Source organism: Pristiophorus japonicus, chromosome 15 (genome assembly GCF_044704955.1).
Source record: "Pristiophorus japonicus isolate sPriJap1 chromosome 15, sPriJap1.hap1, whole genome shotgun sequence".
NCBI classification, from domain to species: domain Eukaryota; kingdom Metazoa; phylum Chordata; class Chondrichthyes; family Pristiophoridae; genus Pristiophorus; species Pristiophorus japonicus.
In genome coordinates, this window is record NC_091991.1 from 62616389 (window position 1) to 62633115 (window position 16727).

Sequence of the window (16727 nt, forward strand, 5' to 3'; positions counted from 1 at the left end):
CAAAGACAGCAAAGCGTGTACGGTGTGGGGACACTTGACAATCAGCTTTTGGTTGAGGACTAGACGCGCAGTGATCATTACCGCTCGACATGTAGCTTCCAAGGCCCTTAGGCAACTTCCCCATCCGAGGCTACCGCATCCAGTTTTAGAAACATAGAAAATAGGTGCAGGAGTAGGCCATTCGGCCCTTCTAGCCTGCACCGCCATTCAATGAGTTCATGGCTGAACATGCAACTTCAGTACCCCATTCCTGCTTTCTCGCCATACCCCTTGATCCCCCGAGTAGTAAGGACGTCATCTAACTCCTTTTTGAATATATTTAGTGAATTGACCTCAACACCTTTCTGTGGTAGAGAATTCCACAGGTTCACCACTCTCTGGGTGAAGAAGTTTCTCCTCATCTCGGTTCTAAATGGCTTACCCCTTATCCTTCGACTGTGACCCCTGGTTCTGGACTTCCCCAACATTGGGAAAATTTTTCCTGCATCTAATCTGTCTGAACCCATCAGAATTTTAAACGTTTCAATGAGGTCCCCTCTCATTCTTCTGAACTCCAGTGAATACAAGCCCAGTTGATCCAGTCTTTCTTGATAGGTCAGTCCCACCATCCCGGGAATCAGTCTGGTGAACCTTCGCTGCACTCCCTCAATAACAAGAATGTTCTTCCTCAAGTTAGGAGACCAAAACTGTACACAATACTCCAGGTGTGGCCTCACCAAGGCCCTGTACAACTGTAGCAACACCTCCCTGCCCCTGTACTCAAATCCCCTCGCTATGAAGGCCAACATGCCATTTGCTTTCTTAACCGCCTGCTGTACCTGCATGCCAACCTTCAATGACTGATGTACAATGACACCCAGGTCTCGTTGCACCTCGCCTTTTCCTAATCTGTCACCATTCAGATAATAGTCTGTCTCTCTGTTTTTACCACCAAAGTGGATAACCTCACATTTATCCACATTATACTTCATCTGCCATGCATTTGCCCACTCACCTAACCTATCCAAGTCACTCTGCAGCCTCATAGCATCCTCCTTGCAGCTCACACTGCCACCCAACTTAGTGTCATCCGCAAATTTGGAGATACTACATTTAATCCCCTCGTCTAAATCATTAATGTACAGTGTAAACAGCTGGGGCCCCAGCACAGAACCTTGCGGTACCTCACTAGTCACTGCCTGCCATTCTGAAAAGTACCCATTTACTCCTGCTCTTTGCTTCCTGTCTGACAACCAGTTCTAAATCCATGTCAGCACACTACCCCCAATCCCATGTGCTTTAACTTTGCACATTAATCTCTTGTGTGGGACCTTGTCGAAAGCCTTCTGAAAGTCCAAATATACCACATCAACTGGTTCTCCCTTGTCCACTCGACTGGAAACAGCCTCAAAAAATTCCAGAAGATTTGTCAAGCATGATTTCCCTTTCACAAATCCATGCTGACTTGGACCTATCATTCACCTGTTTCCAAATGCGCTGCTATGATATCCTTAATAATTGATTCCATCATTTTACCCACTACTGAGGTCAGGCTGACCGGTCTATAATTCCCTGTTTTCTCTCTCCCTCCTTTTTTAAAAAGTGGGGTTACATTGGCTACCCTCCACTCCATAGGAACTGATCCAGAGTCTATGGAATGTTGGAAAATGACTGTCAATACATCTGCTATTTCCAAGGCCACCTCCTTAAGTACTCTGGGATGCAGTCCATCAGGCCCTGGGGATTTATCGGCCTTCAATCCCATCAATTTCCCCAACACAATTTCCCGACTAATAAGGATTTCCCTCAGTTCCTCCTCCTTACTAGACCCTCTGACCCCTTTTATATCCGGAAGGTTGTTTATGTCCCCCTTAGTGAATACCGAACCAAAGTACTTGTTCAATTGGTCTGCCATTTCTTTGTTTTCCGTTATGACTTCCCCTGATTCTGACTGCAGGGGACCTACGTTTGTCTTTACTAACCTTTTTCTCTTTACATATCTATAGAAACTTTTGCAATCCGTCTTAATGTTCCCTGCAAGCTTCTTCTCGTACTCCATTTTCCCTGCCCTAATCAAACCTTTGTACTCCTCTGCTGAGTTCTAAATTTCTCCCAGTCCCCGGGTTCGCTGCTATTTCTGGCCAATTTGTATGCCACTCCTTGGCTTTAATACTATCCCTGATTTCCCTTGATAGCCACGGTTGAGCCACCTTCCCTTTTTTATTTTTACGCCAGACAGGGATGTACAATTGTTGTAGTTCATCCATGCGGTCTCTAAATGTCTTCCATTGCCCATTCACAGTCAACCCCTTAAGTATCATTCGCCAATCTATCCTAGCCAATTCACGTCTCATACCTTCAAAGTTACCCTTCATTAAGTTCTGGACCATGGTCTCTGAATTAACTATTTCATTCTCCATCCTAATGCAGAATTCCACCATATTATGGTCACTCTTCCCCAACGGCCTCGCACAACGAGATTGCTAATTAATCCTCTCTCATTACACAACACCCAGTTTAAGATGGCCTCCCCCCTAGTTGGTTCCTCGACATATTGGTCTGGAAAACCATCCCTTATGCACTCCAGGAAATCCTCCTCCACTGTATTGCTTCCAGTTTGGTTAGCCCAATCTATGTGCATATTAAAGTCACCCATTATAACTGCTGCACCTTTATTGTATGCACCCCTAATTTTCTGTTTGATGCCCTCCCCAACATCACAACTACTGTTTGGAGGTCTGTACACAACTCCCACTAACGTTTTTTGCCCTTTGGTGTTCTGCAGCTCTACCCATATAGATTCCACATCATCCAAGCTAATTTCCTTCCTAACTATTGCATTAATCTCCTCTTTAACCAGCAATGCTACTCCACCTCCTTTTCCTTTTATTCTATCCTTCCTGAATTTTGCCGAATAATAGCCAATAGGTCTTTGCCGATCCCCATGTTCTTGTGTCAGTATAGCTGTCATATATCCTTCTTTCTCATGGACAAACAGGGTAAATGGCTTACCACTGTCGGGAATTCCCAGAGCCGGTGCCGAACACAAAACGCCTTTTTCAAACTCAGGAAGGCCTCTTGCTGTTCCTTAGTGAGGGTGATGGCTTCTTTAGAGGCACGTTTCCCCTTTAAAATATCATTCAATGGCTGAGCAAGCTGTGTGAAGGAATCAATCCAATTTCTGTTAAAGTTACACAATCCCCAAAAAGACCTTAGTTTCTGAATAGTGGTGGGTTTTTTAGCAGCCCGAATGCCTGCAGTTCTATCCTGGGTAAGTTCTCTCCTTCCTTGTGAAATCTTTTGTCCCAGGTATACAACCTCTTCTTGGGATATTTGTGCTTTGTCGATGCTGGCTTTATGTCCTTTCAGCCGAAGGTGGTCCAGCAATGCTCGTAAATCTTGTTCATGCTGTTCTTCCGTGTTTGAAGCTAGCAGGATATCGTCTACATATTGGATGACTGTGGATAACAGGGGAGGTAATTATCGCAAATGGCTTTGTAAAGCCATGTGGAATACCGTAGGGCTGTTGTGGAAACCCTGCGGTAACCGGGTCCAAGTATACTGTTGTCCTTGGACCGTGAAAGCAAACCACTGTCGAACCTCCGGTGCCAGAGGCAAAATCCATTGGCCATATCTATAACCGAGAAATATTTATGTTCCGGTTTGAGGGCATTAAAAATGGTGGAGGGATCTGCGACCAAAGGAGCTTTTTGATCAATACACTGGTTAGCTTTCCTATAATCGACAGTCAAACGCCAAGTCTCATTAGATTTCTGTACGGGGCTATTGGAGGAGCTATGTGTTTTAATAAGCACCCCTTGTTTCTCCAATTGCTGAATAACCGGTAAGATTCCCGCGATGGCAGTTGGACTGATGGGATACTGTTTAGTGCATGGAGGCTTGGTCCCGGTAAATGACGCAGGCTCCACCTGGAGTAGGCCACAATCGTTCTTATCTTTAGCCCATATCAGGTGTTCCTTCAATTCTTCTTTCTACAAAGTTCTAATTGACCATCCTCGAAATGACACGATGAATCTACTTGGATTAGAACGTCCATTCCCAAAAGGGGTTGATCTACTGGGCCTATCCAGACCGGCGTGGTTAGTTCATGTGGACCCAGCCCTATAAGTACCGGTGTTGTCCTTTTAATTTCCATTTTATGGCCCCCAACTCCATAGGCTGTACGTGCCTGGCCATCCAACGGCAAAAAGTCTCCATATTGTTATGGTAAGCATGTTAATTCCGTCCGTGTCTAAACGACAGTCCACATCCTTATTGCCCACCCTCACAGTTATATATAGCCCATCTCCCCTTTGTTGCATTAGTGCGAGGAGGTGGACCAGGGTGGGCTCTAATCGTTTTTTGCTATCCCAAGTAACTCCTTCTGTTGTTGTATTGTCAGTCGCTTAAATGCTTCTATGAGGTCATTATCTTGTGACAAGCCTGGTTTGTTGGCTGAATTGTATCCCTGGCTGCGTCCTCTTCCCGAGCCACGACCTTGCTGTTTTGCCCTGCACATCTTGGCCCAGTGACCTTCTTTCCCACAATAATGACATTTTCCGGGTAATTTTCCGGATAACTGTTTATCGGAATCCTGGGATTTCCATCCCACAGCCTGCAGGGCTCGGACTTTAGCTCCCATATCCCGATCTAATCGGTTACATCGATCCACCAATGCTGCAAAGGTAGTTCCTCTACTTTCCCAGTCCGGTAACACTACCTTAAGCATTTTGGACAGTTCTGGCTTTAGACCTGCCACGAAAGCTGCTTTCAGGGGTCCAAACACTTGTTCATCCATTTCCTCATCCGTATTATTCATACCCGCATGTTCTAGCCACGTGCATCTAAACCGCTCGTCATACTCCAGGACCTCCTCTGTTCCTTTCTGTTGGCAGGCTGCAATTTTTCCCCAGTCTGTCATAGCTGGACTAAAGGCTTGCAGCCAGTGTTTAATCGCCTCCCACCCTGCGTCTAATTCTTGCTCATCCTGCCCCAAAGCTTCTTCTACCTTGTCGTGAAATTTTTTTCCTTGTGTTTTTGGCACCATTATGGTCAAAATTTGCACGCCGTCCCAGGGATGAAGTTGAGATATATATTTCTTAAGCGGTCCAATTGATCCCTCGTTTTTACTCCCCCTTTCTTTGGATTGGGCAATTCCTTGGACCATTTATCAATTTTCTCTGGGTCTGCCGGATCATGAACTAAATATTCTGCATACACCCTTTTCCTTGATTTTTTGGTTCCGCCCTCATCCGCAGTCTCTTCTGATTTGACTACAACTCGTATTTTTTTAAACGGGGCAAAGCGCACCCCTAATTCTTCATCCTCCGACCCTGTATCGTCAGAGGATTCAGAATCCGTATCTATTCCTCAGTCGTGTCTTCGGGTTTGCGCTTTTAATTTATCCAAACATGGGTACCCTTGGAATTGACCGATACATATTCCTTTTCCTATTACTGTCCCTTAACCTAATGATTTTTTCCATTCTTTAATTTCACCTTTAAGATCTTTAACTTCTGCTTCCGGCTTTTCAAGTTCAAATCTTTTCTGTCGCAGCTGTGCACAAACAGCTTGCAATTGGTCCTTTGTACTGGTCAGTTCTTGATCATGTTGGGAACGCATTATAATTTCATTCCGCTTTCGGATCTGTCCCATAACGGCTAGGGACCATCTAGTTCGCTCTTTATTTTTCATACGGGTCGTTTTTCCCCAGATTCTTTTAATCTCATCCAAGGACCATTGTCCTTTGGAGGTTCCGTACTTTTGTTCGATCTTAATACAGGTTTTAGATCAGTTGAATTATTGCTCTATGTATTCTTTCGTCTGTTCGAGGATTTCATCTATCGAAACCTCAGGTGGTGCCTGCCCGCCTTTAACAGTTGTAGGCAATTCTTTGCTCTTATCTCCTGCTGCCATAATACTGATTTCTTTACTGGGGTCTCGAGTCGTATGCTTTCCAGTCGATCAGTAGGTCGGTAATTAATTAACTAACACACCGCCGAAGACAGACGTCTATGGGACCTCGAGCCAACTACCAACCGGAGGGTTCGCAAACCGGAGGCTTTCGGAATCGCGTAGGAGAGGCGAATTTATACTTTTGACCGAGGACTTTTATAAAGAGGAGTCCTTACCTCAGTATGTAGGTCCGATGTCCAAAATTCAGTTTCTTTCCTCAGCGATCCTGTTCGTGACATCAAAATTGTTAGATCTCTTAATTTCCAATGAAATACGAACTCCGATTGTCGTTTTAATGTAACTTTATTCTGGCAGCAGCAACAAGCTCTTGGCTTTAAGCCAGGCCTTTGTCCTTCTGAGACCACATGGCCAAAATGGCTGTACTTATACCTGGTTCAATTTACAGAAAAGAACTCGCCTTCTTTGACCTTATTGGCTCAATTGATAGTCTGTTAACCTTTAATTGGCTCGCTACCCAAGGTCCTAAAATGTCAAGTTGATTGATGACTTAATGCAATGTGGTCTGTGTTTTCTCAAAACTGCAGCCAGGCTGCAGAGCTTGAATTCTCTATCAGTTCCCAATTTTGGGGAAGTCCAGAACCAGGGGTCACAGTCTAAGGATAAGGGGTAAGCCATTTAGGACCGAGATGAGGAGAAACTTCTTCACCCAGAGAGTGGTGAAGTTGTGGAATTCTCTACCACAGAAAGTTGTTGAGGCCAATTCACTAAATATATTCAAAAAAGAGTTAGATGTAGTCCTTACTACTAGGGGGATCAAGGGGTATGGCGAGAAAGCAGGAATGGGGTAGTGAAGTTGCACGTTCAGCCATGAACTCATTGAATGCTGGTGCAGGCCGAATGGCCTACTCCTGCACCTATTTTCTATGCTTCTATGTTGAAGATAATGAAAGGGTATGATAGGGTAGATGTAGAGAAGATGTTTCCACTTGCGGGCAAGACCAGAACTAGGGCCATAAATATAAGATAGCCACTAATAAATGCAACAGGGAAATCAGGAGAAATTCTTTATCCAAAGAATGGTAGAATGTGCAGATCGCTACCACAAGGAGTAGTTGAAGCGAATAGCATAGATGCATCCCAGGCGAAGTTAGCTAAGAACATGCAGGATGAAGGAATAGAAGGATATGTTGATGGGGTTAGATGAAGAAGGCTGGGAGGAGGCTCGTGTGGATCATAAACACCACCATGGACCTGTTGGGTCAAATGGCCTGTTTCTGTCCTGTAACTACTTTGTGCTGACCACAACTTGTATTTATATAGCATCTTTAATGTAGTGAAACGTCCCAAGGCGATTCACAAGAGTATTATGAGACAAAAAATTTGACACTGAGCCACATAAGGAGAAATTAGGACAGGTGACCAAAAGCTTGGTCAAAGAGGTCGGTTTTAAGGAGCATCTTGAAGGAGGAAAGAGAGGTAGAGAGGCAGAAAGGTTTAGGTAGGGAATTCCAGAGCTTAGGGCCTAGGCAAGGAGAAGGCACGGCCACCAATGTTGAGCGATTATAATCAGAGATGATCAAGAGGGCAGAATTAGAGGAGTGCTGACATCTCGGGGGGTTGAGGAGATTACAGTTATGAGGAGTGAGGCTATGAAGAGATTTCAAAACAAGGATAAGAATTTTGAAATTGAGGCGTTGATTAATCGGGAGCCAATGTCGATCAGTGAGCGCAGGGGTGATAGGTGAACAGGACTTGGTGTGAGTTAGGACATGGACAGCTGAGTTTTGGATCACCTCTAGTTTACGTAGGGTAGAATGTGGGAGGCCAGCTAGCAGTGCATTGGAATAGTCAAATCTAAAGGTAACAAAAGGATGGATGAGGGCTTCAGGAGCAGATGAGCTGAGGCAAGGGAGGAAATGGGCGATGTTACGGAGGTGGAACTAGACGGTCTTAGTTATGCTGCAGATATATGGTCGAAAGCTCATTTCAGGGTCAAATATGACACAATACTTCATGATACGAAACTCAGAAATGTAGTAAACAATGAGGCAGTTAGTAATAGACTTAAGGAGGACATAGACAGACTGGTAAAATGGGCAGACACATGGCAGATTAAATTTAACACAGAGAAATGTGAAGTGATACATTTGGTAGGAAGAATGAGGAGAGCCAATATGAGCTAAATGGTACAATTTTAAAGGTGTGCAGGAACAGAGAGACCTGGGGTGTATGTACACAAATCTTTGATGCATATGGGATCCATGGCTATAGTTATAGAGGAATCGATTACAAAAGCAAAAAATTCATGCTAAACTTTTATAAAAGACTGGATAGGCCACAGTTATAGTACTGTCACCAGTGGGGAAGGAGCGGTCCAGTTGTCGCTGAAGGAAGAGGAGACCCGGTCGCCGTTGAGGAGGAGGTCACCTGTGGGGAAGGAGAGGTCCAGCCGTCGTCAAGGAGAGGACAATCCACATCTGGACTGGGGTCAAACAGGGCTGCGTCATCGCCCCAACACTCTTCTCAATCTTTCTCGCTGCCATGCTCCACCTCACAGTCAACAAGTTCCCCACCGGAGTGATACTAAACTACAGAACCAGTGGGAACTTGTTCAACCTTCGTTATCTCCAGGCCAGGTCCAAGACCACCCCATCCTCTGTCGTTGAGCTACAGTATGCGGATGACGCCTGCGTCTGCGCACATACAGAGGCTGAACTCCAAGTCATAGTCAATGTATTTACTGAGGCGTACGAAAGCATGGGCCTTACACTAAGCATCCGTAAGACAAAGGTCCTCCACCAACCTGTCCTCGCCGCACAGCACTGCCCCCCAGTCATCAAGATCCACGGCGTGGTCCTGGACAACGTGTACCATTTCCCATATCTCGGGAGCCTCTTATCAACAAGAGCAGACATTGACGACAAGATTCAACACCGCCTCCAGTACGCCAGTGCAGCCTTCAGCTGCCTGAGGAAGAGTGTTCGAAGACCAGGTCCTCAAATCTGCCACCAAGCTCATGGTCTACAGGGCTGTAGTAATACCTGCCCTCCTGTATGGCTCAGAGACATGGACCATGTACAGTAGACACCTCAAGACGCTGGAGAAATACCACCAACGATGTCTCCGCAAGATCCTACAAATCCCCTGGGAGGACAGACGCATCAATGTTAGCGACCTCGACCAGGCCAACATCCCCAGCATTGAAGCACTGACCACATTTGATCAGCTCCGCTGGGCAGGCCACATGGTTCACATGCCAGACATAAGACTCCCAAAGCAAGCGCTCTACTCGGAACTCCTTCACGGCAAACGAGCCAAAGGTGGGAAGAGGAAACGTTACAAGGACACCCTCAAAGCCTCCTTGATAAAGTGCGACATCCCACTGACACCTGGAAGTCCCTGGCCAAAGACCGCCCTAAGTGGAGGAAGTGCATCGGGAGGGCGCTGAGAGTATGCAGAAATCAAGCGCAGGCAGCGTGTGGCAAACCTGTCCCACCTGTGACAGGGACTGTGGTTCTCGTATTGGACTGTTCAGCCACCGAGAGACTTTTTAAGAGTGAACTGCCTACGATGATGATGATGGACCAAGAGTTGGAAAGTGGGATTAGACTGGATAGCTCTTTTTCGGCTAGCGCTGATACGATGGGTCGAATGGCCTCCTTCTGCGCGGTAAATTTATATGACTCTATATGTCGTTTGGATTGGGGGACACGAGACAGATGGAGAAGGCCGGTGTCACCGAAGCCTTCTCTTGAAGATTGGCAGAGAAGCGGCGGAACCTTCGTTTTTCGTTCCATGTACTTCTGCGGGTCGAGGAGGAGGATTTTAGGCGGACGGGTTTGGGGTGAGCACTCGTTCGGGTCCGTGTGGCGATTTAACTGAAAAGAATCGGAGATTATTTGAAAGAAACCCCGCGCGACAGAGGACGCTGGCTCGTGACCGGGGAGAAGCAACCGCCGGCTCTCGAGCAAAACAAGAGGGCGAGAGAAAGAACGGTCGGAGGATAACAGCCGGCCTGTCGGCCAAGACCGCGCAGAGCCGGTGCTCTCCATTCACACCGGCTTTAGAGCAAAACAAAAACACACATTTATTTTCCCCTTTGTTAAATTTTTTTGTAATAATTTTCTCAGCTCTCTCCCACCCCACCTTTCCTCCATCTGAGTTTACACAAGTAATTTCTTGGGGAGGAAAGGAAACAAATGCAGGTAAGAATTATTTTTTTGGGGGACAAATGCAAAAAAATGTTAAATTTCTTGAGAAGCGGAGGCCTCTATCATGTGTTGAAGAGCAGATGGATAATTCTGTTTTGAGATGCTCCTTCTCGTAATTGTAAACGATTTTGGCGGCAGTAATGTTCAAAATGTGCCATTTTAGCTGTTTTGAGCTGAATAGTATTTTACCAGTTCTAAAGCTTTTCAGTTGAGTTTATTGTAGAATGAACTTTCCCCCTCATTGTTTCCATGTTTTTGCTCTTTTTAAGTGGACGTAAAGGCTTTGATCCATTTGCCTTTGGCAGCTGACGTGGGAAAGTTTTACTTCCCATCCATTGGTACCTTCTGACTTCCTGTTCTCTACCCTTATTGAATGCAATACTCTTCAGTATTGTCATGAGAGTTATTTACTTCCTGTCCATTGGTACCTTCTGACTTCCTGTTCTCTACCCTTATTGAATGCAATGCTCTTCAGTATTGTCATGAGAGTTATTTACTTCCCATCCATTGGTACCTTCTGACTTCCTGTTCTCTACCCTTATTGAATGCAATGCTCTTCAGTATTGTCATGAGAGTTATTTACTTCCCATCCATTGGTACCTTCTGACTTCCTGTTCTCTACCCTTATTGAATGCAATGCTCTTCAGTATTGTCATGAGAATTATTTACTTCCTGTCCATTGGTACCTTCTGACTACCTGTTCTCTACCCTTATTGAATGCAATGCTCTTCAGTATTGTCATGTGAGTTATTTAATGAATCAGTACCTAATGCTACCATAGTAAAGATTGTTTAAAACCAATATGCTATAAATGCAAATGTGCTTCTATGTGTGCTAATTCTAAAATGTGTCTTCCCTTTCGCTCCACTCGTGATCATCCTATACAGGGTAGTACTTCACTCCAGCTTCTGTGCTCCCTCCAGACTCAATCCAATTTGTAAGGATGTATGAAATGTTGTACAATGATACATTTTTAAGAGGGTATTGTGTATAAATTTCACAGACAATTTATTTTACAGAAATTCCAGTGACAACATCCCTCTTATTGGGCCCAAGTTTTGGGTGGAGTTGCTCCTATTTTTTTGGAGCAACTAGTTTAGTTTGGAGTATCTTAGAAATTGCAATTCTCTGCATTTAGTTTGCTCCAGTTCTAGTGAGTTAGTTTAGTTTAGTTTTAGTTTTTTTTTCAAAAGGGGGCGTTGCCAGCCACTTATGCAAATTTAGGCACCAAAAAGTTACTCCAAACTAACTTAGAACGGAGTAAGTATTGACTTTTGTGTGCTCAGAAAAATCTTGCATACACTTTAGAATTAGGTGCAGGTAGCCAGAGATGGTGGGGTGGGGACAAGTTGGGGGATTTTCCAAAGCATTAAACCCTTCACTTTAAAAAAAAATAAAGAACCATCATCAATAATAAATGATGATAAATAAATCAGTAAAGAAAAAGTTTCTACCTCACCAGACCGTTCGGGAGCCCGGTCAGGGCTAGGGGCTGCGTGCTGCAGGCTGGAAATCTGCACCCTGCAGGAGCCGATTTGGCCAGGGCTGGGGGCTGCTTGCTGCAGGCTGGAAATCGGCACTCTGCCCGCTCCAGGAACCCATTCGTTGCGGCTCGGTTCGGCGTGCTTCGGGCCCCTCTCTCTCAGCCAGCAGCACACGCACACAGAATCTGGGGGCCAGGAGCTACTGCGTGCACGCACAAGCGCCACTGCGCACGCGTGCAGCTGCTGGCACTCTTTTTTTTGGCCCATGGCTGTAGCTCCGCTCCCCCGCTGTTGTGCTGCGTCACGCTGACTGCTAAACAGGCCTGCTGCACTCAGAGAATCGTGAGTTAAGTTTTTGGTGCGCTTTTCATTCCACAAAATAGGCGGGCCTCTCGGAGGTGCGCCGTTCTAGCGGATATCTGAAACTTGCGCCCCTTATTACTCTGTGTAATGGTGTAAGACAACCAACTTCTCGGCATGTGTTAAAGCAACTGTAATAAATTGCACAAGCAAAGTTTGATTAGTTCATCAATGCCCTTTGAGCCCGAAAATGTGTGACAGCTTTATAATGGATACAGTGGATGTTATTCCCTTTTAATATTTAGTAAAAAAAAACTTGATACTAGATTTGAAAGCATGTGGCACAGTATCATTCACGCCACCCCCCCCCCCCCCCCCCCCCTCCAAGGCGGCTGAGGTCCAATGTCAGTTGTACTATTGGAGGAAGAGAGAAAAATCTGAAGCTTTGCCTATATTTCCCCACAATAGCCAACTCCGAGCATTCTTAAAGTCTTGCCTTCTTGACTATGGGTATTGCATGATTCAGAACTGGGGAAAAGTGATACATTCATAGGCCCCAAGTTTCCACATGATTTGCTCCTGATTTTTGGGAGCAACTGGTGGAGAACGGAGTATCTTAGAAATCGGAATTCTCCACATTTAAGTTTTCTGCAGTTCTCGTCAAGTATAACAGTTTCACTTTTGAACAGAATTTTTTTTCAAAAGGGGGCGTGTCCGGCCAGTGACTTCTGATTTGAAAGTTTCCACAGGGAAAACGTACTCCAAACTAACTTAGAATGGAGCAAGTGAAGATTTTTGTAGGCTTGAAAAAACCTTGTCTACACATTTAAAAAATCAGGCGCAGGTTACAAATTAGGCGTCTGGAACGAGGTGGGGGGGCGGACGGGGGAAAGGGAAGTAATTAAATTCTACAATAAATCCTTAGTTATACTTACACAAATCTTATGCAAATAAATCCAACCTGAAGAAAAATTTATAAGCAAAGAAAAGATTAAATAAACCATGTTCCTACCTGTGCGAAAGTGCTTCAGGCAGGCCTTTCAGGCAGCCGTTTGCCGTCGGGCCCGACGGACGGCAGGAGGAGGGAGGGAGAAAGCTGCAAGAAGCCTCAGTACTTGAGGCAGCTGTTTGCCGTCTGGCCCGACCGACGGCAGGGAGGGGAGGGAGGGAGAAAGCTGCAAGAAGCCTCAGTGCTTGAGGCAGCCGTTTGCCATCGGGCCCGACCGACGGCAGGAGGAGGGAGGGAGAAAGCTGCAAGAAGCCTCAGTACTTGAGGCAGCTGTTTGCCGTCTGGCCCGACCGACGGCAGGAGGAGGGAGGGAGAAAGCTGCAAGAAGCCTCAGTGCTGATCATGGAAGGGCAATGTGGTTTTATTAAAAAATTTTAAAAATTGAACAGTTACAAAGAATTTGAATAGTCTCAAACAAGTGCATGTGTCCCGTTTATCACAGTCTATCTTTAATTACAGAATGCACTCCCTCACACACAGAAATATCAAGAAAATTAAAATGCAAGCCTTTGCAAGGGTTCAATAAACACATTTTCACTTTTTCTGCAGCACTTTTTAAAATGGCCGAGTGCCAATGTTTACTTCAGACTGCGCGTGCGCGAATGCTCCAACGTGCATGCGCAGGGTTGCCGGCACAAAAAAAACTAATTTAAATTGTACCCGCCCCCTCCTACTTACAAAATCGGCGCGAGTGGTAGGCTCCGCCCCCTGTGCGCCGCGCCACGCATACATCGAGCTGCAAAGCGCTCGAGAATAGCGCGTTTTTTTTCAGGCGCCGTTTTCGGCGCGAAAAAAGGGTGCCCAGCTCGGAGGGGCGCCTGTTTTGCCGCGTGTGGAAACTTGGGGCCATAGTGTTTATCAAATATTCAGATGCTTTTTTAGAAAAGGGGAGAAAATGCAATGCACAAATAAACACACGACACCTCAAATTGCAATAATTATAGACATTTTTGCTGAATTATGGGGAATGTCAATTGTTGTGTAGGGCATTTATCAGCATTTTTTTCTGTAACTTTAGAACCTACTTGCTGTACTGTGTAACTGTACAGATGTGATTGCTTACTTTCTTGCTGGGTACCTTTTTTCAAATAACCAACCTAATGCTTACTTTTAAAAATGTAAATACAAGATTTCTTTTTACTTAATAATACAGGTTCTTAATTTTATGTGTTCCAATAGTGGTGCTGAAAGCATCAGCAATGTTTTCTTTCTTTAAAATATTTGCATTTCCCCCCACCAAAATTACATAAATTATGGCCAGGAGGAGTGCTGATTGATTGACTATCAATGTGGATTTCCACCCACAACTTCCTATATTGAGTGTTTTTGTTCTTGTCCGTTCTTTATTAAGGAGCTGCTGAGTCAAGGCCAAGTCAGAGGGACAGTTACCCTGACGGATATTGTTTTGAATCTCAGATGTTGAATTGAAATTTCAATTGTCTTTGGGCTGTGGCTTTAGTGCCATTGCACATAACTGGAGCTGAAATTGAAAAAATGTGGTTCATTAGTTGTAGATATTTGATCTTGTTTTGCTGTTGCCTAGTAGGGAAGAATGGGGATATAAATCATACTTTTGGCACACAACCCTTCACTCAATGCATGGTATCAGGATCTGGCAGCTCTTGAAGGATACATTAAATCAATAACAGAAGTTTGGGATAGCTATATACTAGTACCCAATGGCAAACTCTGCCAGTGCAGAGGACTGATTTGTTGCATGAAACTAGACATATGTTATGAACATTTCTATCGCAGGTTCTAAGAACATAAGAAATAGAAGCAGGATTAGGCCATTCAGCCCATCAAGCCTGCTCCGCTATTCAATAAGATCATGGCTGATCTGATCATGGATTCAGTTCCACTTCCCTGCCCGCTCCCTATAATCCTTTACTCCCTTATCGCTCAAAAATCTGTCTATCTCCGCCTTAAATATATTCAATGACCCAGCCTCCACAGCTCTCTGGGGCAGAGAATTCCATAGATTTACAAACCTCAGAGAAGAAATTTCTCCTCATTTCAGTTTTAAATGGGCGGCCTCTTATTCTGAGACTATGCCCCCTAGTTTTAGTTTCCTCTATGTGGAAATATCCTTTCTACATCCACCTTGTTGAGCCCCCTCATTATCATATGTTTCGATAAGATTACACCTCATTCTTCTGAACTCCAATGAATATAGGCTCAATCTATATCTTCATAAGTCAACCCCCTCATCTCCGGAATCAACCTAGTGAACCTTCTCTGAACAGCCGACCCTGTACAGTTGTAACAGGACTTTTCTGCTGTTATACTCTCTTCCCCTTGCAATGAAGGCCAACATTCCATTTGCCTTCCTGATTACTTGCTGTACCTGCATACTAACTTTTTGTGTTTCATGCACAAGGACCCCCAGGTCCCTCTACTGCAACACTTTGCAATTTTCTCTCTTTAATTTGTAATTTGCTTTTCTATTTTTCATGCCAAAGTGGATAACCTCACATTTTCCCACATTATATTCCATCTACCAGATTTTGCCCACTCATTTAGCCTGTCTGCAGATTTTATGTATCTTTCTCACAGTTTGCTTTCCCACCCATCTTTGTATTATCAACAAAATTGGCTACATTACACTCTGTCCCTTCATCCAAGTCATTAATATAGATTGTAAATAGTTGACGACCTAGCACGGATCCCTGCAGCACCCCACTAGTCACTGTTTGCCAATTGGAAAATTACCCATTTATCCCGACACTTTGTTTTCTGTTAGTTAGCCTATCCTTTATCCATGCTAATATATTACCCACTACCCTGTGAACTTTTATCTTGGCAAAAACCTTCTATAGGGCACTTTATCGAATGCCTTCTGGAAATCCAAATATACCACATCCACTGGTTTCCCCTTTATCCACCCTGTTCGTTACATCCGCAAAGAACTCCAGCAATTTTGTCAAACATGATTTCTGTTTCATAAAACCATGCTGGCTCCGTTTGATTGAATAATGCATTTCCAAATGTCCCGCTACTGCTTCCTTAATAATGGACTCCAGCATTTTCCCAAAGACAGATGATCGGCTAACTGGTCTATAGTTTCCTGCTTTTTGTCTGCCTCCTTTTTTAAATAGGGGCGTTACATTTGGGTTTTTCCAATCTGCTGAGACCGCCCCAGAATCTGGGGAATTTTGGTAGATTACAACCAATGCATCCACTATCTCTGCAGCCACTTCTTTTAAGACCCGAGGATGTAAGCCATCAGATCTAGGGAACTTGTCCGCCTTTAATCCCATTGTTTTACCGAGTACTACTTCATTAGGTGATTGTATTAAGTTCCTCCCTCCCTATAACCCCTTGATTATCCACTATTGGGATGTTTTTAGTGTCTTCCACAGTGAAGACTGATATAAAGTATTTGTTCAACATCTTTGCCATTTCTCTGTTCTCCATTATTAATTCCCCAGTCTCATCCTCGAGGGGATTAACATTTATTTTAGCCATTCTTTTCCTTTTTATGTACCTGTAAAAACTGTTACTATCTGTTTTATATTTGGTGCTAGTTTACTTTCATAATCTATCTTCCCTCTTTATCTTTTTTTAGTTCTTTGCTGACTTTTAAAAGTTTCCCAATCCTCTCGCCTCCCACTCGTCTTGGCCACATTGTATGCCCTTGTTTTCAATTTGATACCTTCCCTTATTTCCTTAGTTAGCCACGGATCGTTATCCCTTTTACAGTCTTTCCTTCTCATTGGGGTATATTTATGTTGCGAGTTATGGAATATCTCCTTAAATGTCTGCCACTGCTCATCAACTGTCCCATACTTTAATCTATTTTCCCAGTCAACTTTAGCCAACTCTGCC

At 44.4% G+C, this 16727-nt stretch overlaps 1 protein-coding gene across 3 annotated transcripts in view; it reads left to right on the forward strand.

Moving 5' to 3' along the window:
* The first annotated feature begins 9718 nt into the window (after window positions 1-9718).
* LOC139281490 (protein FAM118A-like) overlaps window positions 9719-16727 on the forward strand; it is a 64590-nt gene continuing 57581 nt past the window's right edge. For 2 of the 3 annotated variants that reach the window (XM_070901661.1, XM_070901663.1), the window contains exon 1: window positions 9719-10100. Coding sequence is in view for 1 of the 3 variants with exons in the window: in XM_070901663.1 (XP_070757764.1) it covers window positions 10095-10100 (6 nt within the window). In the remaining 2 variants the exon portion in view is untranslated. Of the gene's footprint in view, window positions 10101-10689; window positions 10849-16727 lie in introns of those variants that run through there. The other variant, XM_070901662.1, reaches the window with a different exon arrangement.